General features: G+C 49.0%; 1 protein-coding gene across 6 annotated transcripts in view; it reads left to right on the top strand.

The window, feature by feature from the left end:
- SCTR (secretin receptor) overlaps nucleotides 1-28,000 on the top strand; it is an 89,120-nt gene that overhangs the window by 56,344 nt on the left and 4,776 nt on the right. For 5 of the 6 annotated variants that reach the window (XM_082689841.1, XM_082689843.1, XM_082689845.1 and 2 more), the window contains exons 4-11: nucleotides 4,279-4,382; nucleotides 11,642-11,739; nucleotides 12,677-12,809; nucleotides 14,859-15,012; nucleotides 20,748-20,808; nucleotides 22,045-22,114; nucleotides 25,666-25,757; nucleotides 27,032-27,158. In XM_082689841.1, coding sequence (XP_082545967.1) covers nucleotides 4,279-4,382; nucleotides 11,642-11,739; nucleotides 12,677-12,809; nucleotides 14,859-15,012; nucleotides 20,748-20,808; nucleotides 22,045-22,114; nucleotides 25,666-25,757; nucleotides 27,032-27,158 — 839 coding nt within the window. The remainder of the gene's footprint in view (nucleotides 1-4,278; nucleotides 4,383-11,641; nucleotides 11,740-12,676; nucleotides 12,810-14,858; nucleotides 15,013-20,747; nucleotides 20,809-22,044; nucleotides 22,115-25,665; nucleotides 25,758-27,031; nucleotides 27,159-28,000) is intronic. The other variant, XM_082689842.1, reaches the window with a different exon arrangement.

Consider the following 28,000-nt stretch of genomic DNA (forward strand, 5'->3'; position numbering starts at 1 on the left):
ACAGCCTTTGGCCCCCGTCCTCCATGAGGTCATTTAAAGTCTAAAGTCTGCCACTCCCTTCCCCCATCTATGTGGGGCAGGAAATGCTGGCTAATGAAACCAGAAAAGAGGTCTTCACACTAAAACCCACGAGCGTCTCAAAGCCAGGTAAGGAAAGAATGGGTGACCAGCGAGGAAATCAAGACCATGCAATGTGGGAGAGGAGTGTAAATTGCTCGCTCCATAATTCTCTAGTACGCATGTGCACACACACTCTCAATCTGGGGAGCACACTGAGGTAGCTCCCTGTCCCACTCAGTCTTATAGGTGCACCAGGGAGACAGGTCTGAGTCCCGAATCTCCACTTACTGCTTGGATAATGCCCGCTTGCTGAAACAGACAGAGGTCCCAAATCTCAAAGCCTTCGTACATACGTACAATGTCTGCCCACCTAACATGCAAACCAGCTGCTCTTGATTAGCCCCAGGCCTGAATGAGCCTGCTTCTGCCCACATGGCCTCTGCCAGAACTCAGTCCTGGTGACACCAACCTGCAAGGGACGAGGGAAAGTGTGGTCCAGGCAGGTTTCAAGGCCTGAGAATGTGTGGTCCAGTCAGTTTCCAAGGCCTGAGAGCCCTAGTTACCCATTCTCAGCCTTGATTTTCTCATCTGTAAAGCGGGAGCATAAACAGGACCAGTCTATAGGGCTGTGCTTGGAAATGAATTTTATTTTATTTTATTTTTTAAAAAATATTTTATTTATTTATTTGACACACAGAGGTCACAAGTAGGCAGAGAGGCAGGCAGAGAGAGAGAGGAGGAAGCAGGCTCTCTGCCAAGCAGAGAGCCCGATGGGGCTCGATCCCAGAACCCTGAGATCATGACCTGAGCTGAAGGCAGAGGCTTTAACCCACTGAGCCACCCAGGCGCCCCTGGAAATGAATTTTAAATATCTTCCTTCATCCTTTCTCTTCCTCTCTTCTCCCTTCTTGCCTTCCCCCTCCCCACCTACACACAGGTGCCAGCAAACCGACCAACAGTCTTTTTCTCCCACTGTGACCCTTCCATGTCTATGTCTGCGGTCCATGGAGCTCCCAACACATGAGATTAATCCGCACATGACTGACCCAAGGCAACATGTTGGTCAGGTTCGAGGACAGGACCAGATCCTGGACTCCCTGTCCAGTGCTCCTCCCTTGCTGACCGAGTTCTCCAGTTGGAGGGACTTGAAGCTCTCCTCCTTTCCCAGTCTTCCCTTCACAGCCCTCCCAAAGCTGAAGTGCCTCTGCATCCCCCACCAACGTCGCTTCTACCTTTCTTCAGAAGAGCCAGCCAGAGCCTTGCTCCTAGTCAAATCCTCCCCAATCAACTGCTAGAATGCCTGTATGCCTCTTTAACTAGAAGCCCACTGACTCCCTTTTGAGGACCCCCAACCCTTTAACTGCTCCAGACCCACGGTGTTCACCCAGGGGTGCAGTCCTACTTTTTCCTGCTGTAGGGAAGGAAGTTGGGGTGGTCTGCCTGCCACTGCTGCAGTTTCTTCTTCCTGCCACACAGTGTCGCTGTGGAGCTTCAGGAGCCTCCTGTCTGCCCCTTCACAGGGAGACCCGGCCTGCTGAGGCTTCTGAACTTACCGCTCCTGGGCCACTCTGTTCATACCCAGCCTCCGGCCCAGGGCACCAGCCAGCCCAGCAGCACGGGTCAGGACCAGTCCCGCCTGAGTTAGTCACCAAGAATCATCTTCCTACCACCACCTTTCTTCCCCATAGATCCCAGAGCCCTGGTCTCCTCTCCGGAAGGAGGGCTCCCCTCAGTAGTGTCCCACAGGACCCCAGGGCTCCCCAACCCAACCCAGAGAGGAGTGCCCTGTGAGGACTGGTGTTTTGGACCGACCCTTCCTTTTGAGAGAAGAAAATAATAATAATAAATTAATAATTTCCCAGGGTGCCCACTATGGGGCCCAGACAGAATGGCTGTCTAAGTGCCTCCCAAAACTGCAGGCTGGAATCTGCCTTCAGATATTTTTCTGTGTGTGCCAAGGTCTAGAATGTTCTTTCCAGGATGCATTCCTTTGATTCTTTACGGGGCACTGGTCTTCCAGAGTCCCTTGTTAGAAAACACGCTTCTCAGGCAGGGTCAGGCCTTCTTCTATCTTGGGATTGGAGCCTTAACACAGTGGAGGTCCCTAACCTGATTAGGGTCCTGGAGCCTTTTGAGAATTGGGTAAAATCTTCGGATGTACAGATGTATATGCACAAAATATTGATTGTACCTTCAGGGGCCCTTGAGGTGTACACTGCCCTGAACCTGGGTAAGCAAGGGCCCCTGTCCTATTAGGAATGAAGCCCGGGGCAAGTGGGTGGGGTTGAAGGGCTCTCCAGAGAGAGCCCAACCCTCGTCTCCTCTGCAGTTCTGCCAAGAGCCTGGTCAGCAAAGGGCACTGCTTCGTTAGCCACACCGGGCGCCCGGCCTGGGTCACATGCAGCATCTGTCTGGAGAATCCCACTGGGTCAGTGAGGAGAAGGCCCCAAAACGGGCAGCCCAGCCCAGGCCAGCCTCTAGGAACACACGAATAACTGGTTCTGGGCCCTGGGGAGTTTGCGTTCTCTTAATTCAATTTCCCATCCAACCAAACTGAAGTTGGAGGCCCCTGCTTTCCCGTCTGACACGCTAGCTCCCTTGACTGAACTGTAGAAGTCTTGCACCCCGCCCCCTAAATTCCATGCCTCCAAGCCCCACCACCGAGGTCTATTTTGGAAAGGCTGAAAGGAGGAGGGAGTCACACTGTGGGGCTCGCTGGGCCAGGCACCAGGCTGGGCACTTACTGGTGCTATCGGGTTCCTTGCTCAGTCCTGCAGTGTGGGTGACTATTGTCACTGGGCACAGAGAAGTAAGGCATTGAAGCTCACACCCAGGTGACCAAGGGGTGGGGGGGGCTGAGTTTCCCACTCAGATCTGGCTACTTGGAAGCCTGTACTCCAGGTCTCAGGGGCTTTTGGGGGCCAGGCAGACCCAGATCCGGAAGGTCAGAAAGCCAAGGTCTCCTGGTGCTAGAAGCTGCCCCCAGGGGTCAGGGCCAGGTGGGAGGGAGGCACAGGGAAGAGTCACATCCTGGCTGGACTCTGATGCCCAATTCTGGGCCTTGGTTTTCTTGTCTGGTAAATAAACCAGCCGTGCTTCCCTCCCTGAGTGCTGGGAGGATTAGCTCAAAATCTGGAAACGAGCACAGTGGCTGGTTCTAGAAATGCCAGCCATCATTTTTGAGTTCAGTGGAACCCATGTGACCCTGAACCCTGTGAACCAGTGGTCCAGACCCGAGGCCTGTCAGAAAGGAGCATGCAAGGCCAAAGCAGGGTGGCTGGGGCCCCTAGAGGGGGTACGAATTTGAGCTGAGGGAGTGTCAGAATTCCTATCTCCAGGGGTGTGACCAGGCACACTTGTGTGCCTGCCACACCTGCAGCAGCCAGATGCGGGGGTGGGAGGGTGGGGAGGTGGGGGGTGGGCCCCAGGGCCTGAGAGACCCTGGACGGGGGCTGGGCCTAGGGGCAGCCAGCTGTGCTGGGGAAAGGTAAGGGGAAGCTCTGTAGGGGTGGGGACACAGAGTCCAGTGGAGGATTGCTGCTGGGACCGGAGGGTACTGTGACATATGTCCTGCCCTCCCCACTGTATGCAGAGCCCTGTGTCTGGCAAGGAGGGACATGGGGATGGACGAGGCTATGGGACCCCGGGGGGGGCGGGCAAGTAGTGCTTGGAGGCTAACAGGGTTATTTGTTCAGAGCTGGGCTGGTTTGTAAATCGAGGCCTCGGTGGTCCGCAGGTCTGTCTCTCTCTCACCTGTGCACACACGTCCGCACCCTTGCACTTTCTAGGGCTATCTCCCTACTTTCCTCTTCCACCACTCTTATTTTTTTTTTTTTAAGATTTTTATTTGTTTATTTGAGAGAAAGCAAAAAAGAGATCACAAAGTGAAAAGGAGAAGCAGACTCTCTGCTGGATGGGGAGCCTGATGCAGAGCTTGATCCCAGGACCCTGAGATCATGATCTAAGCTGAAGGCAGAGGCTTAACCGACCAAGCCACCCAGGCATCCCTTTCCTGCCTCTTCTTACTGACCCTTACATAGTCTTCAAGGACCAGCTGAGCCGATTGGGAGTGGACTGTGTGGTTCAGAGAAAGGCAGCCAGGGCTGAGCAATGGGGAAATGCCAGGCCGCCCCTAAGGCCTGGCTGAGGGTACCTGGGACCCCAGGCCATCTGTCCCGTGTTCCCAGTGCTCACCTGCAGGATGTTTGGCTCCCACAGGTTCCATGTTTCGAAACTGCACACAGGACGGCTGGTCGGAAATCTTCCCCAGGCCTGACCTGGCCTGTGGGGTTAATGTGAACGACTCATCCAATGAGAAGCGGGTAAGCCTGTCTGCAAGTGAGAAGATAGAGTGGAGCCAGCCCTGGGTCAAGATCAGGGGACCGGGAGCTGCTCTTGTTACCCACCCACCCCACTCATCATCCGGGGCTCCCTGGGCCTACCTCAGTGCCCTGGTGACACAGCCCAGAGATGGTTAATGAAGACCTGGGCACAGGCACAATAAGAACTGCCCTATAAGAATGAGAAACTGTAAGAACGAGAAAAACTGTAAGAACAAGACTGGGGTGATTTAGTCATGAAACTGAAAGAAAAGCAACCCACTGGTTAAACGCCTGGAGTCAGGGTGCTGAGTCTGAACCCTGACGGTGACCTTGGCGGGGGTTGGGAGAACTTAACTTCTCTGTGCCTCAGTTTTTCCATCAGGGAGATGGGCTGATTATGGTTCTGACCTCACAGACTTGCCAAGGGAACCAAACGAGGTAATCCAGGAAAGTGCTAAGAAGGGTGCCCGGCCAGAAGAAATACTCAATAAATGTTGTCTCTCAGGGCTTCTAGGCTCTGAGGGGAAAGAGCGAGCTGCATGCTGCTGGGCAGGCCTGGTTAGAGAGAGGACACTGAGCAGTGCGCTGAGCTTCTCCAGGTGCCTCCAGAGGCCTCCCCTAAAGTGGCCATTAGTATCAGAGCTTTGCATCCTGACTTTCCCTGCCTAATTCGTAAATGTCCTTCGAGACTCCGCTCTAGCCCACTGACTCCAGAAAGCCCTTTCTTCCCACCTCCCCACTCCCAAGAAGGGCTTTCTTGATATGCTGTATTGGTTTCCAAAATGTTACCTGCTACGTTGAACGAAATTGTCGTCATGTGCCATGGGGATTCAACTCGCTCACTAAAATGTGAGCTCTTCAAAGCCATGAACTCACTTAACAAACATGTATTAAGCGCTGACTGTGAGCCCGGCATGGGTCTAGATTCAGAGATATCGCAGGAACAGATCAGAATCTTACTCATTTCCAGGTCCCAAGGCCCCAGCACAATGCTTGGCACTTAACTAGGTGCCCAATGAATGTCTGTTGTTGTCTGAACACCTGCCATGTGCCGGTTCCTGGATACATGATGACACTAAATCCTCAGAAGGATTCATCGTAAGATCATTGTTTTCTCCATTTTGCAGATGAGGAGACTGAGGCTCAGAATGATAAAGGAACACGCTCAGAGACTAGCAGAGGCAGGAGTCAAACCTAGTTAGTACCCAAAAGAACCTGAGTCCTTCCTCTAGCTCTGGTATGGTGCGTGTCCCCTGGGAGATGGGCTTTTGCAGCCCCGTGGGCTAAACTCCCCAGTGGGAATCCTGACAGGCTTGCTGGTCCCCTGGAGGATGGGGTGAGGCCATGTGAGAGAAGCATGAGGCGGAGCAGCAGAGGGAAAGGAGAAAGGATGAGGTTGGAAGACAGACCATACCCACTTCTGAACTCTTTTCTGGGACTTTCTCCAGCCAGTCAGTCCTGCTCTGTACAAAGAAGAGTGGGTGGGGGACCAAGGTGGAGACTTGGGTTTCTTCCCTCCGGGGTTTGTCATCCAGTTGGGGGACACATGTGAGGTCTTCAGGTCTGGTCAGAGCAGGGTACTTTCATAACGAGACCCGGCAAGGATTGCTCAGTGGGGACAGAAGGTTTCAGAGGAGTGGATGGGCCCTGACCCCTGCAGATGACCATTTCCATCACTGACTTACACAAGGGCAGGAAGTTTATGTGATCACACTGGCAAAATCCATAAAATTAAGAGAGAATGTTCTAATGATGGATGGCAGCACAGAGGTTCAAAAGGATGCCCTGGGCTGCGAGAAACAGAAATTTGCAACTTGGGTAATAAACAGATGTGGCTCATGTAACTGGGGGTGCAGAGAACAGGCTTCAGAACTCTTTCATAAGGCAGTACTCAGAAGCTGCCAAAGGGCCAGGTTCTTGCCACCTCTCCTCCTGCTATCCTGGTGGCTTCCTCTCAAGGCTGCCACCTCTCGACGTGGGATGGTGGCCATTGGCGATGACAGCCACATATTCCCCCATGCCTGCTTGTCCAGGTGGAGGGACAGCCTGACTTCCTATGGCTCCTTCCCAAGAGCAAGAAAGCTTCTTCACCCAAACCTCAGCAAGCTTGTCCTCCCATCGCACTGGCCCAAAGTGACTTGAGCCTGCCCACCCCTGCCACCATCCCCGGCAGAGGGATGGGACACAGGATTGGCCTCGGCCATTGGTTCTCAAACCTTTTGGCCATTGGACCCTTTTACATTCTCAAGAATTACTGAGGACCCCAGGGAGCCTTTGGTTTTGTGAGCAATGTTTACTGAAACCACATCGGAGACACTGTTAGCTTTAGACTCATCAGCTAGGGAACAAAACCCAAGGCCTTAATTAACCATGATGTTCATCCAGGGCAGAAACTGTTAAAATCCCAAAACAAGGACCTGAAATTTAACAAATGTAAATGCAAAGTTTGGACTTAATTCAGAATATTTATTGGCCAAGAATAGTGGAAATGAGAACTACCTTGGCTTCAGCTCACATAAAAAATTTTAAAAATATATAAAAAAAAAAAATCCCTAAGATCTGAAAGGTTTTCAAGCCATGTAATTTACTGTTGCCTAGATGCTGGTCCACGAGCTTTGTCCCTCACTCAGAGATCTGAGTCATCCTGTCTCTTACTGTTGAAATGTCTTTTCTCTTCTGATCAAATGATGATGGAAATGAGCACTTGTTGGCTGTCTTTTCTTCAATTTCCTTACTTGGCACGCACCGCTCTATTCACCAACAAAAGCCCACACAGTGCACACAGGTTGGCAGAAAGGACCAGGCTGCTGCTTGGGTAAATAAAATGGGGCTTGCTTACCGAGAGTGGAGGTTGGCATCCTGTGGCCCTTGAGCCAAATCCAGCCAACCACCTGCTTTTGTAAATAAAATTTATTGAGACATGGCTATGGCCATTTATACCACAAGAGCGGAGCTGAGTATTTGCCAAAGCCCAAATGGCACCCAAAGTCTAAGACACACATTATTTGTCCCTTTACAAAAAATGTCTGCTGAGCCCTGATGTAGAGGATGTAGAGGGAAGGTGGCCCAGTCAGGAACGACAGCAGAGAGATGGGCAGTGCGATCCAGGACAGACAGCAGTGAGGCTCCCGGCCCCCACGCCCTCCTGGGGGGAGTCCCTGTTGCAGATGTGGAGGGCAGGTGCACTAAGGGCACATCAGGCCTCCAGGGAGCAGGGCTCCTTCTGGATCAGAACTTACACACATAATGCAGGGACAAGTGCAGCTGGCTGGTGTCCTGAGGGTTCCCTGGCAGGCAGTCAACCTAGCCATAGGACAATGTGGAGCATTCAGCCAGAACACCCCATACTGTCACCCCGTGCCTCATCGTGCTGTCACAGACTGGCCCAAATCTGCTTCTGAACTGAGAATGGCAAAACTAGGGGATCCTAGGAGTGAGGCTCGTGCCCTCGGGGCTGGGGCTCCTCCTGCTCGTGCAGGATTATAAGCTGACACATCATGGACCCTCTTATTTCTCAACATTTGACTGCCCTTTCATGTCCCAAAGTCAAGCCACCATGAATCTAGGGCAACCTACTGTCCTTTTGGCTCTCTTCTTCATTCCTGAGAGGTGGCTCCTGGCTTCTGGGATCGCCGTCATACCAGTGGGGAAGCTCAATGACACATGGCAGCCGTCCCATCAAAGGTTGCCTCTTGCTCTCAGAAAATCTTTGGTCACTCTGAGTCAGACTTCTTTTGGTTAGCTCCCTCCCCTTGGAGCCCACACAGTGGGTCTTAGGCCTCTACCTGTCAATTGTTCTAATACTCTTCTTGCCTAAGTTTGCTCGTTTATTTCCTCGGGGTATAATGTACCCAGTTTTTCATGCACTCTTCCCTCCTCCAGAAATGTTCCAGTTTATTCCTGTGCCTCTTAAAATAGCACACCCAGAACTGGACGAAACACTCCAAACGTTCCCATGTTGCCTGCTGTCCTACAGCACTCCATTATCATAACTGAGAATAGGTCTAATTTTTTTTTTAAACTCCTCCTTTATAACTCATACTTCTTACTGCAATCTTGGATCCGTGACTCATGTTGAAGGGTGGGTGATGGGGCTGGGGGATGGAGGTGGGAAAAAATCCACATCTTCTGAGTGTCTTGTAAGTGCCAGCCATTGTCTAGATACTCTACCTCATACTTTATTTGTTCTTCCAACAAGCCTGCAAGGTAGATATTACCCCCATTATGCAGATGAGGAATCTGAGGCTCAGAGAAGTTAAGTAATTTGCCCAAGGTCACACAGCTGGTGAGTAACAGTCTTGGGTTTGGAAACCCTGTCTCTCAGCTCTGAAGCCTGCATTCTTTCCCTGCAGTAAACTTCTTAATACCATGGAGCTTGGGCCATTTGAACCTCAAGTCATTCTCATAGGAACAGCTGTCAGTAAGGTTTCCCCAATACTATTCTTGTGCCTCCCTTTTTAAAAATTAATTACCTTTTTATTCTGGTTATAAAATAGTACTTATCCACTGGAAAGAAATGAAAAGTATAGAAGTACAAATAAAAATAACAACTCTCTCCACAGACTTATCATCCAAAGTTAACCATTATTAACATCTAACACATCTTTTTAAAATCTTGTGGTCTATGCATGTATGTGATTGAACCACACAAATGGCTGATAGTCAATCATTTGACCTACAAAAAAGGCAATTTCACGTAATTCAACTTAGTATTTTTTTTAAACATATAGCAGGAATCACACTGTATCTAGAAAATATGTATTCCGCCTTTTCACTTAACATTACATTCTTAGCATGAGCTGACATCTGTTAAAACTCTCGGTAAACAACATTTTAATGGTGGCATACATCAAAATAATGATTTAAAATAATTCAGTTAATTATTCTGTTGTTGGACATTTGAGTGTTTTTCATCACACATCATTCTGTGGTGAACATCTTGATGTATAAATATGCTTTTCCTTTTGTGCTTATTTCTTTGTGTGTGTGTGTGTGCGCGCGCGCGCCCGCATGCTAACTTCTTAGAATTCCCAGAGGTAGAAAGGAGGTCAACAGGAATGCACATTTCAAAGATTCTTGATATATGCTACTTTTTATTTTTAAAGATTTTTAAAAATTTATTTGTTTGACAGAAGGAGAGATCGTAAGTAGGCAGAGAAGCGGGGGTGGGGGGGGAGCAGGCTCCCTGCTGAGCAGAGAGCCCCATGCAGGGCTCAATCCCAGGCCCCTGAGATCATGACCTGAGCCCAAGGCAGAGGCTTAACCCGCTGAGCCACCCAGGCGCCCCCAATACATGCTACTTTCAGGAGAGACTGAAACAGTGTTTGCTCCTGCTCTACCCTCAGCTGCATAGGATAATATTGCCTTTAAATATTTGTTCATTTGGTTGGGAACAGATGATATAGCATTATTGGTTTAATTTTCATTTCTTTGATTCTTCTTCAGGCTGTCATGCAATTTATTTTTGCACCCAAATGATGCAGGTTTTACATTTCTGTTTATATGTGGTCTTCTTCCATCCCATTGAGATTATTTCCAAATCAAAGATGAGTCAGTAATGTGAAGACTCATTAATATGAGTTCAGTGTAGGGGCACCTGGGTGGCTCAGTGGGTTGGGCCTCTGCCTTCGGCTCAGGTCATGGTCTCAGGGTCCTGCGATTGAGCCCCACATCGGGCTCCCTGCTCAGCAGGGAGCCTGCTTCCCACCTTCTCTATGCTTGCCTCTCTGCCTACTTGTGATCTCTCTCTCTGTCAAATAAATTTTAAAAATCTTAAAAAAAAAAAAATGAGTTCAGTGTAGAGGAGAGGGAAGGCGATGGTCCCACTCTACTCCTTCTTGATCAGAGAATATACTGGAGCTTTCCAGCTTTCAGTTCTGGGGGTCTTACTTAGGAAGGCCGTTGCTAGCAGAGCATATTAATTGAGCAGGCAGGTGAGGGATCGTGGAAAGAGATTGAATACACAGAAAGAAAATGTAATGCTGAGACTATATGTGAGAGACAAGTGGGCAGAAGAGCTGTATTAAGAAGGGACAGATCTGGGGCTCCTGGGTGGCTCAGTGGGTTAAAGCCTCTGCCCTTAGCTCAGGTCATGATCCCAGGGTCCTGGGATCGAGCCTTACATCGGGCTCTCTGCTCAGTGGGGAGCCTGTTTCCTCCTCTCTCTGTCTGCCTCTCTGCCTACTTGTGATCTCTGTCTGTCAAATAAATAAAATCTTTAAAAAAAAAAAAAAAGGGACAGATTTGGGGTGCCTGGGTGGCTCAGTGGGTTAAGCATCTACCTTCGGCTCAAATCATGATCTCAGGATCCTGGGATCGAGTCCCACATCGGGCTCTCTGCTCAGCAGGGTGCCGGCTTCCCCCACCCCCGCCGCCACCATCAAATAAATAAATAAAATCTTTAAAAATATATATCTTTGGGGCACCTGGGTGGCTCAGTGGGTTAAAGCCTCTGCTTTCGGCTCAGGTCGTGATCCCAGGGTCCTGGGATCGAGCCCCACATCCGGCTCTCCGCTCCGCGGGAAGCCCGCTTCCTCCTCTCTCTCCCTGCCTAGTCTCTTTGCCTACTTGTAATCTCTGTCTGTCAAAAAAATAAATAAAACCTTTACAAATATATATCTTTAAAAAAAGGACAGATCTCTCTGTATGATATTTGCAACCCTTCGAGAACTCAGAAACCATTCCAAAATGAAAGTTTATTTAAAAAAATAATAATAACTCTAAGCATTCAATTTATTTCAAGCGGCTCCAGAAGTGGGTATTGAAAAAGAACCAATAGGGTACAATTTAAAAGTCATAGATTTTAGATCCTTTTGTAGTTCAGAAGCGTGATGATTGGGTGTTCATGCTCCTGTGTGACATGTGCCACCCTCAAACCTTGTTATGACCTTGGCACATTACCCATCTGATACGAAAAAAAAAAAAAGTCATAGATTTTAGCATAGTTTGCACCCTTGTATACCAGATGACTTCCTCAAAAGGCAGTTAGCCTACATCCCTGGAGGGATTCAAGCGAAGGCTTGGATTCAGGGTGATGGTAAGGGATACTATGCATGGGGTAGAAGTTTGAGTTGGCATCAGACGATCCCCGAGATCTTCTCCAAAGCCAGGGTGTTCCTAGTCTATGAATTGAGGTCCAAGGAGTCTGATCAGCATAGCCAGCGGCATTGAAAGGTTCATTGAAAAGTTTGAGCTGCCTAAGCAGGTACAAGAAGCCCAGCCGCTGGGTGGGCGGGGCTAACACACCCCTCTCTCCGCAGCACCAGTATCTAATGAAGTTGAAGGTCATGTACACCGTGGGCTACAGCTCCTCCCTGGTGATGCTCCTGGTCGCCCTCAGCATCCTCTGTGCTTTCCGGTGAGAACACATTACTAGCTCTCTGTCTCCCCAGCCTTCCCCAGGCACAGAATTTGGGTCTCTTTAAATTACTCAGCCAGAGAAAGGAAGGTGGGGGGGGGGCTACTTAGTGACCTCTTGGTCTAGATCTTACTCAAGACAAAACACTGATGTTCCTGTGACTTTGTTCGTGTTTTTATTCATTCACAGTTACTGAGCATAACAACTCACTGCAGATGTCCTGGTTGTCATTTTTACACAATGCTATAAGATAGGTATCATTACCCCCATTTTACCAGTGTGTTAGCCAGACTCCTGGTTGCAAGAAACAGAAATCCCCTAAAAACAGTTTAAGAAAACCAAGATATCCTGACCCACATAACTGAAAAGGTCAGGGGTGTCTGTCTCTAGGAATGGCTGGATCTAGGTGCTCAAACGTATCAGCAGAGCTAGGTCTGTCCCCCTCCCTCTCTCCACTCTCCATCGGCCTCATCCTTAGGCAGGCTCTCCTCAGGGGTGGCAGAGACATCCACCAACAGCGATAGGGGTACACTCCACTGGCTTAGCCACTAGGACAGAGAGAGCCCCTTCCCCTTTAGTTGCAGTTAAAGTCCTGGGGCGGGGGTGGGGAGGTTTCTATGCGCCTGGCTTGAGTCACAGTCCCAACCTGAATGTCACTGCAGCCAGGGTTGGAGTACTCCGATTGGTTGGGTCTATCCACAGGGTGGGAGGATGGAGTTACCCCAATCCCAGAGCTGGAATAGGTTCCCCGTAAGAAAGCCTGCTTCTGGCACCAGCAGCTGGGGAATGGATAACGGACCTCTGATCCCTCCCACAGAGGAGGAGACTCGGGTTCTGCGAAGGTGTAAAGGCTTGCTCGAGGTCAAGGTCATCTGGCTAAGAAGTGGCCAAGCGCCTGTGGCTCTGGCCCCCATGGCCTTGCATTCTCTCCCTCCAGGAGGCTCCACTGCACCCGCAACTACATCCACATGCACCTTTTTGTGTCCTTCATCCTGCGTGCCCTGTCCAACTTCATCAAGGATGCGGTGCTCTTCTCCTCGGAAGATGTCACTCAATGTGATGCCCACAGGGTAACATGCCTGCATGCTCCAGAGTGTGGCCAGGCTGCACACCTTCCCCAGCCCAACTGGGGAGAGGGTGGTGGTCCCGTTGCTATTTCTCCAAGTCCCACCCGAGGCTGCATTAAATGCCTAGAGTACAGGGACCAGTGCTGGGGCTGGGCCAGGGCATCCAGGGAGAGTCCCATGTCTCCACGTGCACAGTCGGGGTCATGTATGAGAACAACTTGTCGGGAAGCCCCTGGGGCTGCCCTTCAACTCCCACTCTGGCAATTAGATACATATGGAGGGTCATCTTTTCCCTCCACCTGCCAAGTCCCAGCTATGGGCAGATGGCCAGCTCTGAAGAGGGTTGAGGGTGTGGTGCAGAAAGAAAAGTGGGAGCATATATGTCTGTATCTGCAAACTTAAGTCTGTAGTAAAGCAGTCGTTTAATTTAATCTAACCCCTTTCCTCCTTCTGAATGCTCAGATGACTCTTAGTTCTTTGCAATATTGCTCTGTGTATCAGCTGAGGATCCGTTTTGCTACATATACCAGAAAACCATGCATCAGTGGCTCAGATGGAGTTTGTCTCCCACATAAGCAGTCCACAGATGGGCAATCCAGAGGTGGCACAGGGGCTCCGTGATGCCATGGTGGACACAATCCTTCTCCCTCTTTCTGCTCTGCTGTGCTTGATGCCATACTTTATACCGCTTTTTACAATATGGCTGCTGCAGCCCCAGGCCTCACATTCCTGTTCCAGTCAAGAAAGAGAGTCAGGGTTAAACAGTTTTTGTCTTTGGGTAGCTTTGCCTTTTTAGGGTGGGAAAGAATGCCTGCCCTCAAGACACCTATCATCCCATTGCCTAGAACCTTGTCATGGGACCACACCTTACTCTAAAGGAGGCTGGAGGATCGAGGTTTTTTTGCATCATAGTCACCATAGCAGAGGCAAACAAGGGAGAAAAAGATGGCAGATTGAGATGGGTTTGGTCAACCTGCCTGTCACTTCCCACCACTCCCATCTGTAATCCCTTACAGATCTGTTGTTTGTGTTGTTTCTATAGGGGTGTGTGTGTGTGTGTGTGTTTTCTGACTCAAACTGAATCTCCCTTAGGGAGATGGGCAGGACAAAGTACGAGTAGTAGAGTGAGAGTCAGAAGATGTAAATTCAGGGCCCACACCTCACTGACCAGTACTGGAGAAGTCCAGCAGTCCCCCACGGGAAACCTTCTTGGGTTTTGGTAAACATCATACTCCTGAGTCAACCACAGGCTCCACCCAGAATCCGAGTCTGTGGGCGGACGTAGAGCAGGAACTGCAGCCCACCAGCAGTGCAGCACTGGGTTACCTGCATGTGACCTCCTCGGCCCAACCCAGAAGCTGTCCTCTCCCCAGGGACAGCTCAGAGAAAGGAGAGGGGACCTTGTCATGTAGGAATGGTTGCTTGCTGGCACAGAAGCCTCATGCCGCACGAGTCCCCAGGCACAGCTTCTGGTGATCCCTGCTAGAGACATGCCTCTAACAAGTCACTGAGTCAGGCAAGGCCAGCACTGGCATCTCCATCTGGTAGTCAGAAGTCTCCAGAACAGTGGCGGTGTACCAATCAGGGGCCATTCTCACTATAATCAATGGTGCCCTCCTAACATAATTGGTATGTCCCTTCATCTGTTTCCAGGGAAATAGCTTGGAAGGGATCTTATTAATCCTTTGCTCAGAAATCCCTTTCCTTCTGTCCACCCGTGTGCTCATCTGCAAAGGAGGAACTTGGGTCCTGGGCCCTATCTGACACAGCTTCAGTGGTGACAGCCAAGTCCCGGGTTTGAATGCACTTCCTGCTTCTCTGATGGCCTGTTAGCCTTCTTGCCGGAGTCTGCTGCCATGTGGGCTTCCACTTTCTAGAGAACTCTGTGGGCCTGGGCTTCTGAGAGTGGAAGGCCACAGGGGATGGCCAGGAGCCCATAGAGACTTGCTCTGCGACCCGACCCCTATCAATCCCTGTCGCTTCATTCGGGGGGCTGGCAGAGAGGAGCTCACTGTTGCCCAGCCTGGGGCTCACCTGCCTCTCTCTGTCCAGGTGGGCTGTAAGCTGGTCATGGCTTTCTTCCAGTACTGCATCATGGCCAACTACGCCTGGCTGCTGGTGGAAGGCCTTTACCTTCACACGCTCCTCGTCATCTCCTTCTTCTCGGAAAGGAAGTGCCTCCAGGGATTTGTTGCCCTCGGATGGGGTACGTTTCTCCGTGGGTGTAATGACTGGGGAATGTGGGGAAAGGCACTGAGCCAGAGGACTTGGTTTCTAGTTGCAGCCCCACGCTCAGTTAAGTTAGCTAACTCGTGGAAGCTTAGGCAAGTTGCTTCTTGTTTAACCCCCTGGCTTTGGTTTATTTGTACATCAAGTAAGAATTCACAGTTAAAATGTAGCCCCAATTTTGGCCATCCAAAGTCTCTTACCATTTGACACCACCCAACTTACCATTTCATACTACGTTTGTTGTTTCATCTTCCTTAGACATTCCATTCATATATTTTCATCCTTGCTTCCTTTCTCTATTAATTAGGGTACTTTTGACTGTAGCTGTCAGAAAATCTGGCTTAGATCAGCTTTAAACATAAAAGAAAGCAACTGGGTCATATATCTGAAAAGTCCAGAGATTGCCAAATTCAGGTGAGGTTGGATCCAGCAGCTCAACAATGTTACTTTGTGCCTTTCCACTTCACCTTCTGTAACATCAGCTCTATCGTTATGCTGGTGTTCCCAGTATAATTGCCAGCAGCTTCTGGGGTACCAGCTTCTTTGTTATTTCTAATGAAAGAAAAAGGCCATGTCCCAGCATTCCCAGCAAATACTCTGAGGTTCATCTTGATAGGACTAGCTTGTCTCAGACACATCCCTGAACCAATCACAGACCTGAGCGAATGGAATACACTGATTGGCTTAAGGTGCTCAAACCACATGGCCTCCCAAAGGAATTTCAAGGTTCGTTTGTAGGAAGGAAGGGAAAAGTAGCCAACTGCAGGCCCCGTTCCATCTCTTCCCCCTGTCCCTTCTGATCAATGAAGATGATAACTCCATCTCTTGAGCACTTACTCTGAGCAGAGCATTTACATGCATTTTTAATTGCCACCCCAATTTCCAGAGGCCTTTCAAAGAAACGTGCTCAAAGATGGGATGTAATATGTTCACACTATAGACAAGGGCAGACCCATGATTCAAACCAAGGCTTATCTGTTTCCAAAGGTCCCTTAACTCTTATTCTGCCATTAACAAACATCCATCCGTCCATCTATCCATCCATGTACCTGTCCGTCTGTCCGTCCGTCCGTCCATCCATCCATCCATCCGTGTATCCATCCATCCATCCTTGTACCCATCTATGTACATCCATCTGTGTACCCATCTGTCTGTCCATCCATCCATCCATTGCTCATTTGATAAACATATATAAGTTACCCACTAGGTTCTAAAAAAATAGCCACATTCCCCTGAGTGACTCATATGCTTACATGGATAGATATGTGTACTAGCCATCAATTTCATTTGCTTTCTCCTTAGTGCCTTTAATTAAGAAGTGCCCCTGCCAGGAAAGCCCTGTCTTTTCTCCTTGTCTAAATCCTTCCATGCAAGAGCCCTATCGACTCACATCGGGGAAGTAGCCAGAGCTGCCAGAGCACACAGAGCCCTCCTACAGACTTTGGCAGCCTAATTAGCACACGATGCTTGGCCAGCAGGAGCTGTGGGGCTCTTCGGAGGACAGTAGTTCCAAGAGTACTGGGGGACCAGGGACTTGCTTTATGCAGTTGACTCCCCAATAAATACCCACTTTGGAACCTGTCCATTGACCTTGACTCTCAGATCTGCCAGGATCTCATTGTTTAAACATAGGCAGTTTCTTTATCTGTAATATCAGGATCACAATTTATTCTACTTTCTTCGAGTGTTTCTTTGCGCTCAGAGGGGCTTCTAGAGATTACAGAAACAAAAATAGTTCCATCATTCAAAGATGTCATAGTCTAGTGGGGAGACAAAATTGCATTCTGACATCTCCATCACAGGTTTTTAGGAGAGCTTATCTTGTTTTATTATTTCATGTTTTTTTATTTTAAAAAGATTTTGCTTATTCATTTGAGAGAAGAGAGAGCACAAGCTGGTGGGGAGGAGCAGAGGGAGAATCAGGCTCTCCACTGAGCAGGGAGCCCACACTAAGCCAATCCCAGGACCCTGAGATCATGACCTGAGCCAAAGGCAAATGCTTAACTGACTGAGCCACCCAGGAACCCCTCAGATTGTTAGGAAGGGTTTAAGTGAGATCATGAGAGCCTTTCTTTCTTCCTCAAATGTTTATTAAGCATCTACTATATGCCAGGCCCTGGGGACAGAACAGCACAGGAAAGAGTGGTTCCTCCCCTCCTGGCCTGTCTGCCTATACAGCCCCAAGGAGACCTTGAAGGGACTCAGGAAGGCCCAGAGTTTTCTGTCTGGGAGAGGCCTTTCTCTTACAAAAGCAGGGGCCCCTTCTCAATTTGTACGCAACTTGTTTCCCCAGAGACAGGTTGCTTAAATGAGTACACACTCACTGTAAGACTGAAAAAAAAAAAAAATTAAGTAGAAAAAAATTACCCTGGTCTTATCTAACAAACATTTTTGAGGGTTTCCTTGCAAACTATTTTTCCTACTCAGTTTTTCTCCACATTCTTTTTTTTTTTTAAGATTGTATTTATTTATTTGTCAGAGAGCGCATGCACAAGCAGGGGGAGCTACAGGCTCTCTGCTGAGCAAGCCACCCAAGGCAGGACTTGACCTGGGGGCCTGTGATCATTACCCCAACGGAAGGCAGACACTTAATGGACAGAGCCACCCGGGCACCTCTGCTGTGGTCATTCTATATGTAGAATTCTGAATCTTGTTTCTTTCAGTTAACCCACAAGTGTGCTCTGTATTCTTCCACCTCTGCCATAAACATTTTTTAACTAGTCTATGGATGTATTTAACCAAATACCCATTATACGGACATTTAGGTTGTTTTTAATTTTCCACTACTATAAATAACAGTGATAAATGCTTTTATGAACAAAGCTTATTCCCATATGTAATATGGAATCCTAGAATTGGGATCACTGAATCAGAAGGAATGGACACTTTGAAGGTTTTTATATTTATTTATTTATTTTTAGCTGTTTTTTGGTTTTTTGTTTTGTTTTGTTTGTTTGTTTGTTTAGATTTTATGTGTTTATTTGACAGAGAGAGACACAGTGAGAGAGGGAACACAAGCAGGGGGAATGGGAAAGGGAGAACCAGGCTTCCCGCCGAGCAGGGAGCCCCATGAGGGACTTGATCTCAAACCCTGGGATCATGACCCGAGCCAAAGGCAGATACTTAACAACTGAACCACCCAGGTGCCCCAACTTTGAAGATTTTTTTTTTTTTTTTACTTTTACAAGGATGTTGGGGTGTCAGTGTTCATCCTGAAAAGGGTGACACCTCTGGCTCTTCTGGGGATGAACCAAGGTCCCACTCACTGAGTTGGTGGCTCTCCAACTGGAGCCAGCGTCGGAGTTATATGGAGGGTGTGTCGAGCCCAGCTGGCTGGACCCCACGCCCTGTGCCTCTGAGCCAATTGGTCTTGGGTGTAGCCAAAGACTCTTCATGTCTGTCAAGGCCCCAAGTGACGCTGAAACTGATAGTGTGGGGACCATTCTAAGAAACCCCAACTCCAGCCATTATTGGTTTTCCAGGACTGTTAATGATGGAAGACCATAGGCGGCCCTTAAGAGCCCATGTTCTTTGCCCAAAGCACCCAAAATTGAGGCAGGGATTTAAAAAAAAGAAAAGATATATAATTAAAAGTCATGCACATCCTTGGTTTAAATAATTAAATAGGAGGGACACCTGGGTGGCTCAGTCGATTAAGCAGCTGTCTTTGGCTCAGGTCATGATGTCAGGGTCCTGGGATTGAGTCCCACATGTGCCCTCTGCTCTGAGGGGAGACTGCTCCTCCCTCTCCCTCTGCCTGCTGCTCCTGCTGCCTGTGCTTGCCCTCTCTCTCTTCTGTCAAATGAATAAATAAAATCTTAAAAAAAAAAAAAAAAAGCTTACTGCTGAGCCACATGGTGTATAACCATTTTACTTTCAATAGTTAATCTTTTGTTTTTTATGGAGTCACTTTTGATTGACTTATTTGTTTTACGTTGCTGTCCTTAATTCTCCCCAGCTCTCCCATGGAACTGGAAGACCCTCCAGTGCTGTTTCCCAAATCACCCCACACCAACAGGAAATCTATTAGTTCCTATATGTCTGGTTTCTTCCCACTCTATCTGTTTCTTACGGGCTGCCGTAGACAAGTTGCCTGACGTGGGACCAATCCCAAGACTCCAGGATCAGGACAAGAGCAGACACTTAACCAACTGTGCCACTCAAGTGTCCCTGCAGTTTTATTCTTCTTCCCTGAGCATTTTGACTCATCTCCTTCTACATAAGCTGCAGCATCTTCTCTCTGTCCCCTGAGTTTTGAAATGCCCTAGGGAGGCACACCCATGCAAGCTGATTTCATTCTTTTTACTGACATCCGGTGGTCCTTTCATCTGGAAACTCACATCCTTCATTTCTTGGACCTTGTTCTTGTATTACCTGTTTGATTTCTTTCCCTTTGGTTTTTATCTTCTCTTTCTGAAACTTTTAATCAGATGGAGTGCATCCTGGAATTGACCTCTGATTTTTTTCCTTGTCTCTTCTCTTTTTCATCCCACTCTTTGTGTCCTGCTTTCCCAGCGATGCCTAGTCTTTATCTTCCAACCTTCTATGGAGTCTTTTATCTTGGTTATCATATATTCCGTTTCTAAGCTCTCTTCCTTGTTCTCAGACTGCTCCCTATTTTCGGCATCCTGTTTGGGTCTTGCAGATGTAATCTTTCTTCTTATCTCTCGGATGATATTCCTTAGAGTTGTTTTGTCCGAGTTCCTCCTACAGCCTGCATGGTCTGTTTCCTTTGAGTTCCTTCTCTCTGATTGTTTTGGTCCTTGTCTTTTATGTAATCAGCTTTCCTCAGATGTCCGTGACCTTGACTGTCTGTTCGTGTTTAAGAATGAGTCACTTCAGAACAGACCGAAGTCCCCGTGTATGGGGGTGGAGGGGGTCTGTGTGCGCATGGCATGTCTCTCAAGGGAGACTGGGTTGGAAGTGGCCACTGTGTTGGGGGGGTCTCCAGCATTGCCATCTATAGGCCCTTTGTCTGGGGCTGTTGGATTCTGCCAGAGAAAAATCCTTCAATCTCCTGCGTGGTTGTAAACCCGGCTGCTGGAGGTCTGAAACCTGAGCAGCCTTGGGACAGGGTTTACCATTCAGGTGCGGATGATCATGTCTTCTAGAAACAGAGTGAGTCACATATATATCCTAAAAATCTTCTAGTAGCTACAGTAAACACAATAAAAAGAAGCATGTAAGATTAATCCCAATAATCTATTTTATTTAACCCGGTATAAAAATATTGTCATGTCACCATATAGTTAAATATAAAAATTAGCAGATTTCCCACTCTCTGATTCCTACTAAGTCTTCAAGAGTTGGGTGTCTTGCATGTACAGCACATCTCCAGTGGGACCAGCCACAAATATCAAGTATCCATAACCAGCTACGTGGGGTGAGTGGCCACTGCCCAGGACAGCACAGGTGTAGACCATCATTTCTCCCTTCTCTTCCCTGCAGAGTTTCTCTCCCTAGTCTGCCCCAGGCTCCCAGGACAGCCTGAGACCCTCGTGGCTTTCAAGAACCATTTGATTCTGCCTCAGTTCCCGGGGAAGTCTGGGTACCCTAGAAGCAGGAGGCTACCCGTTTGCACAAGATTTACAAGGGGGTTTCCGTGGTACCTACTCACTGCTAGGCTAGGCAAACTGCCCCCGTCCCCATGGGGGGGGCTATTGAAAATTGAGTCCCCCCTCCCCTCTCCTTCCTTTTGTTTTTACTCTACAGGTTCCCCCGCCATTTTTGTTGCTTCGTGGGCTATCAGCAGGCACTTTCTGGAAGATGTCGGGTAAGCCATTTGAAGGAGAGGTAACAGGAGTGTGTTTTATAATGTCGAGTTCTTCAAGCAGGTGGCGCTATCTAGGAGAGGCCTGTTTTTCAAACTGGGGGGGACACAGGCAAGTACTCTGGAATGCTGGGCTGGTGTGAGCTTGCAGATAGGTGGGGGGGGGGGGTGGCCTTCATCGCACCTACACCCTCCTGGGCCTGCCCATGCCATCAGCTCTGGGGCAAGAGCAGGGGCTGGACAGAAGCTGTGATGCTCCAGGCAGGTGCCACTCAGGGAGGCAGCTCAGGGTCAGCCCAGCTTTCCAGCTTTTCTTTCCTCCTGGGATCTCCCTCCTCTACTCCTCCCTGCCTGTACCCCGCCCCCCAGACCTGGGGCTTTGAGACTCCAGCTGAGGTGGGCACAGGAGAGGGGCAGCCACATTCCCAGGGACTCCTAATAGGGACAGAGAGATCTAGTCTTGTTCTCTAAAGCTCCCAGGTGCTGGGGATGGAGGTAAGCCCAGGGCACCTACTGGGAAGTAGGCCCGTGGAAAGAAGCCGGGGAGGAAGCAAGGCAGCAGCGGGATAGAGCAGAAGTAGTTTCTCATGAGAAAGCTGACATGACAAGCCCAGGATGTGGATGAGGTCCAAGGAGGTGTGCCAGTGTCCTGTGGTCCATCTTTGGCCCCAGATAATAATTTCAAAATAATTATTTTAATTGGGTGAATTTGATGTTGTGCAAAATATGGATTTTTAGCTCTTCTGGAGAACATGGGAAGTTCTACCAATATCTCTCAGTCTCCCTTGTGGCAAAAATCAGCCGGAGCCGAGTTGTGGCTGCCTTGGGTCAGGCACATGCTCTCTAGCTTGCCCAGTAACCTTCCTGTGCAGGAGGTCCCAGGGTCCTGAGGCCACGTAACAATCACCCAGCCCCTTCACTCACTGATGCCACCTGCCTGGCCATTGTTGGCAGTTGAGTTTGTCACTGTGTCCACTTTGGGATTCTGGGATCTTCTGACGGTCAGATGCCACACAGGTGTGCACACAGAGCTTGCACAGAGATGGGGGTGCTGCTCCAATGGCCTCAGAAGTGCTCCGTGGCATTAGGAGAGGGTTCGTTCTAACAGTGCTGGGCCCCCAGCCCCAGAGCTCGGGGCCACCAGCATGGGCCCTTCATCTGAAGAGCGCTTGCGGGATTTAGTCCTTCCTCGTCCCCTCAATTCTCCACTCCTAATGAGGCCTGGCTGTCCCCCCATAGGTGCTGGGACATCAACGCCAATGCATCCATCTGGTGGGTCATTCGGGGGCCCGTGATCCTCTCCATCCTGGTGAGTGGCCGTCTTGCCAGGTTGGGCTCCAGTGAAAGAGGTGGAGAGAGTGACTGGCCTGGACTGAAGGCCAAGGGAAAGCGCTAGCATGGCCCCCTCCAGGAGCCCAGGAGGGAGGTATAAACCAGGGAGCTTCCAGAGGTTGGTCAGTGCCTGGAGGGTCTAGATGGTGGATGGAAGAATGGGGGATGGGGGATGGGAGTGGGATGAGGCGCACTCAGGAGACAAAAGTTTACAGAAGTCTCTTAGGTCCGTGAGCAGCCATTAAGATGTGGTGAGCCGAGCTCCTTGCCCTAAACTGCCGTGTTCTGTGCTGGCCTGAAATTCCCCCGTTCTGATCTTTGGGTCCTGATCTTTTTTTCTAGATGTTCCTCTTGTTAAACGGAGAACAATCACTGAGCTGCGATCATAGGCTGGGGGCTGGGGAAAGCTCAGTGAGGCTTGGGGTGCTGTTGGTGGGGGCTGCAGTCCTGGAGGGGTGGCCCCCAAGGAGAAGTACAGGATTCTCATAGAGAGGGAACTCAGAGCGTCTTTCCACTGGGCTGCCCTTCAGAATCACCTGGGGTTTATTTGTTTAATTAATTAATTTTTTAAAAGATTTTGTTCATTAGAGAGAGAGAGAGAGAGAGTGTGTGTGTGTGTGTGTGTGTGTATGTGTGTGAGGGCACATAAGCAGGGGAAGAGGCAGAAGCAGACTCCCCACTGAGCAGGGAACCGGACCTTGGGCTCAATTCCAGGACTTGAGCCCAAGGCAGACGCTCAATGCTTGTGTGCCCAGTGGGGGTTGCGGTGGGGGGGTGAGTTCTCTGGGTTCAGAGGCCTGGAGCTGAGCCTGTTGGTACAGACAGGAAATAGGAGGATAGAGGGTGGTGGACCTACCAGGGTTGTCTCCTGGGCTGCAGAAAACTTTGACAGGAAGTGCCCTTCCTGGGCTCCCTGGAGAGGGAGAGGGGGCAGCCCAGGGCAGCAGCTCCAGCCCCCACCTTTCAGTGGCTGGTTGGTGACCTTGGTGGGGGGGGGGGGTTGGGAGAAGGGGGTCATTCCAGGACCTCCTTCTTTTTAATTTTCTTCTTCTCCCCCCCACCCCAAATAATTGAATGCATGTTAAAAAAAAAAAAAAAGAAGAAGAAGAAGAAGAAGTTGGAAGATACAAAATGTGTTTTCTAAAAGGGGAAAAAAAAAATCATACATACTTTCAGCACCAAGACACACACTGGGAATACACATATGCTTTTCCTTCCTATCTCTCTTTTTTTTTTTTAAGATTTTATTTATTTATTTGACAGAGAGAGAGAGAGATCACAAGTAGGCAGAGAGGCAGGCAGGCCGGGGGGCGGTGGGGGGAAGCAGGATCCCCGCTGAACAGGGGGCCCATTGCGGGGCTTGACCTGAGCCAAAGGCAGAGGCTTAACCCACAGAGCCATTCAGGCTCCCCTCCTTCCTATCTTTTTTTTTTTTTTTTTAATTTGAGCTTTTTTTCAAAATGCCTCTCTTTTTTTTTTTTTTTTTTTTAAAGATTTCATTTATTTATTTGACAGACAGAGATCTTAAGTAGGTGGAGAGGCAGGGAGAGAGAGAGGAGGAAGCAGGCTCCCTGCTGAGCAGAGAGCCCAATGCGGGGCTCGATCCCAGGACCCAGGATCATGACCTGAGCTGAAGGCAGAGGCTTTAACCCACTGAGCCACCCAGGCACCCCAAATGCCTTTTTTTCAAAATGCCTAATATAGTTTTGTATACTTGCTTGTGTTTCTCACTTAGTAGTAGATGTGAGCTGTCCCATGGCCTTTGAAATGATTTGATCCACCGATGTGCTCTGGCTGCGTAGTATTCCCAGGGTCTTTCCTTATTTAGTTAGGCCAGTTTCCTTGCTGTCATTCTGGGGATCTGAAGGCCCAGCCCAGGGGAACCCCGGCAGAGAGACGATGGGCCCCAGGGTCCCGGTGGATTTCACCAGACTGTGATCTCTCTAGTGTTGTTTGGTGGGCACTCCTGATGCATAGTATCTCCCAGTAGGGGCCCCCTCGCTGGCTGAATCAGAAGAGCACGCACTCTTGATCTTACGGTCGTGATGTCTTAATAAATAAGAACTTAAAATCATCTCCCAACCAGTAGCTCATGGGGCCTAGAATTCCACCATTTGGGACTTTAAGCTCTTGAGATTTTTTTTCTTTTGCCCTCAGGTGCTCCCTATAAAATTAAATGTAATTCTAAGGCCGAAAAATAGATGAAAGTAAAATAACCTTTATTCATTTACACCATGCATAACCAGCTCCGAGCAAGATGCATAAACAAACAAGAAGCTGAGAAGCAATTTTCCCCAAGAGGCGGCTGGGCTAGGAGTCCTGGATGGACCACTAATCCTTGTCTTTTGGCCAGCGTTCCCAGGCCCCAGATGGGTTGTGGGAACAATGAGGGTACCTGGCAGGGGGATTCCACTGATCCTGACTTCCCCAAATGGTGCTGGAGCTGGTAGGTGGGTGAGAGAGGAGGACGTGAGCACCTTTATAAAGTCCTGGCACTGGGCTTGGGGGAGGGGATGCCAAAAGAAATAATGAGACAGTATTCCTGTCCTTTAGTAAGTTATGATTGAATTGGCAGATAAATAGACACACAAGTTTGACAGATGCCTACGTTTGGTTTGGCCTCTTTCAAATATTTCACATGCTTACCCAATAACATGATCCCTACTGCCATGTATCAGGAAAGAGATAATCAAGGGTGGCTTCCTGGAGTTGGTGATTCAACTGCAAAGTGACTCTACAAGCCTTTGAAGCAGTGGTTCTAGAAGTGTGTCCCACAGACCAGCAGCTTCAGCATCACCTGGAAGCTTGTTAAAAATGCAAATTTGGGGGCCCCACCCCATATTTACTGACCTGGAAACTCTGAGGGAGGGAGCCCCCTAATCCACACCCAAAACGTTAAGAACCTCTGCAGGGAGGAATCCTTGTCACTCAAAGTATAGCTAAGGACCAGCTTTTGCTTTATCTGGAGCTTGATAGAAATGCAGACTCTGGGATGCCTGGGTGGCTCAGCTGGTTAAGTGTCTGCCTTCCACTCAGGTCATGATCCCAGGGTCTTGGGGTCAAGTCCCACATGGGGCTCCTTGCTCAGCAAGACTTGCTCCCTCTCCCTCTGCCTGCCACTCCACCTGCTTGTGCTCTCTTTGGCAAATAAATAAATGAAATCTTAAAAAAAAAAAAAAGAAGAAGAAGAAGAAGAAGAAGAAATGCAGACTCTCAGGTCACTGGTGATCTGCCTTTTAACAAGACCCCTGGAGGATGCCAATGCATTCCAGTGTGAGTGACCCCTGCCACAGCTTAGCAGCCCTTAGAGCTCCTGCAGCCCGGGATAGGCGCGGATGCTGGGTCAGACATCACCTTCAGACAGCCTGTTCCCCCGGAACTCTCTGGGGCCAGGTGGAGGGCAGAGTGTCTCAGCAATGTGCAATCCCAGGTGTGGTCTGCAATGACTTCTCTGGCCTCAGGGCCAGGGGTCAAGGCCAGGAGAGGTGGCAATCACCTTCAGCCCCTCCTCCCTCTTGTGTTTTACAGATTAACTTCATCCTTTTTATAAACATTCTAAGAATCCTGATGAGAAAACTTAGAACCCAAGAAACCAGAGGGAATGAAGTGAACCATTATAAGTAAGTGAAGGGCAAAGTCGGAGGCCCGCTCAGCAGGTATTTACGAGTGCCTATGGTTTACAAAACTGGCCCTAGTTCCAAGGAGGTTATGATGTAGTTGGGAATGAGGGTGGGGAGGAGTGGGTTCCAGGGGAAAGCCTTAGACACTGCCCCCGTGGCCGGAAGGTAAGAAATCTCTCAGGATCCCAGGGAGCAGAGATCTGTGTTTGGGGCAATGCTAGAGAGTCTAACGATGGGCTTCGGGGACCCAAAATCAGAGAAATGTGTATAGGTCTGTGTGTTTTTCAGGGGAGAAAGGTGCTAGCTTTCATCAGATTATCAAGATGTGTGATCCAAAAATACTTTAAAACCTTTAAGATGTTAAAGGGAGAAGCAGTATTAGTTCGGTAGGGCCCCGTAGCAAAAGAACCACGACACACGGGATGGCATGAAGAAGAGAAATTTATTTACTCGGAGTTCTGGAGCCTGAGGTCCTGCGGTTAGGGCTTCAGTGGATGAATTTGGGTGGGGGAGATGTAATTCAGAACTGTTAAAGGCCAGTCGGTGTCCAGTGAAGACTTTCTCTGTGATGTTCTGAGCTTTGAGAATCTGGCAGTGACCTGGACCGCCTGGTGACAGGTTCTCCAGAACCTCTTTAGGGCAGTGGGCTCCACAGTGCAGTAGAGCTGGGCATCCAGGATCAAGTTAAGTTATAATAAAATAAATAAAATAGAGGAAGCCCACAATAAAATAGAGGAATAAAATAGAGGAAGCCCACAATAAAATAGAGGAAGCCCAGCTCAGTTTGAATTTGGGACAAACAACAAATGGTGTTCATCAAAATATTTTTCAAAAAATATTATCCGTTGTTTATCTGAAATTCAAATTGAACTGGGCATCCTGTATTTTTATTTGCTAAATTTAGCAATCCTAATCTGGGATCTGGGAAGAAAATGAAAGAACGTCTCCTTATGGATATGTATTATCAAAAAAAAAAAATGCTGGTTTTGTGAATAATAGGTTCAATGACACATGCACGTAATTTACAAATAATAAAGTTGTTTGGTTGGATAGGCGTTCACATTTTTTTTTTTTCCTGGTGGGGTGCGTGATCAGAAAGTGTAGGGGGCTGGCCCTGGGTGATGAGTATGTGGGGGTTGGAAATTCTCCAGAATAAAAGATAAAACCGCAAAGGTTTGGGGGCACCGCTGCTGGCCTCCGCAGTGGGGCAGGTGGGGCTCTCGAGCTGTGCCCATGGGGAGGGGCAGGACACCACAGCAGGTCTGTGTCTGCAGGCGCCTGGCCAAGTCCACCCTCCTGCTGATCCCCCTCTTTGGAGTCCACTACATCATCTTTGCCTTTTCCCCGGAGGATGCCATCGAGGTCCAGTGGTTCTTCGAATTGGCCCTTGGCTCGTTCCAGGTAAGCTTTGGGGACTGTGGCCCTCAGGAGTTCTCTCTTTCCTTCGAGAGAAACGGGAGCCATAGAGACAGCAAGCCAGGTCTCCCCAGAAGGGTCCAGCCTCACTGGGCACCCACGCAGGAGGAGGTGGGCAGGACCTCACTGTGTTGTGGGACCCTGAGTGGGACCCAAGTCCCCTCTACCAGTCAACTAGCGGGTGGGAGATAAAACTAAGGAGAGAGAGACTTGACTCCAGGGAAGACAAAAAGGGTGTGTAGGAAATCAAAATGACATTACCAGAGGGCTATGGCTGAGCCATCAAAAAGCAGGGCAGGAAGATGAGCATTGTGGGAATGGGGGAGGGAGGGCATCTGAAAGAGGATAAGGTCCTCCTCTTCATTCTAGGAAGCCCGTGAAAGGGCCCCAAACTGAAAAATCCAGAAGGAGCAGCATCAGCATATTATTCAGAAGCAGCTTAGAGAATTCCACATAGCTGTCTCTGAGGCACAGGAAATGGGGGCAGGGCCATTCCGAGGCAGCTCTCCTTTCCTGAGGAGAATCACTGGACTCTTTGAAACTATGGGCACACACAACATGTCAAAGATGAAAACCTACTTTAAAAAAAAAGGAGAGTGAGGGCAGAAATCACCGACCTCCTGATTCATAAAGATGTTGTGAGGCTTCAAAAACAAAGGGTAAAAACAACCACCACCACCAGAAAAATAGTAAACACGTTTGGACAGAAGGAGTCTTCACATGAATCCCAAACTTCACAATGTTATTTGTTTACACTCTCATAGCTATCTCCTTCCAAAGATAATACGATGTAGCTTTCAGGAAGACCATATAGAGGAAAAAAAAAA

The sequence above is a fragment of the Mustela nivalis genome (assembly GCF_964662115.1).
Source record: "Mustela nivalis genome assembly, chromosome: 11".
NCBI classification, from domain to species: Eukaryota; Metazoa; Chordata; class Mammalia; order Carnivora; family Mustelidae; genus Mustela; species Mustela nivalis.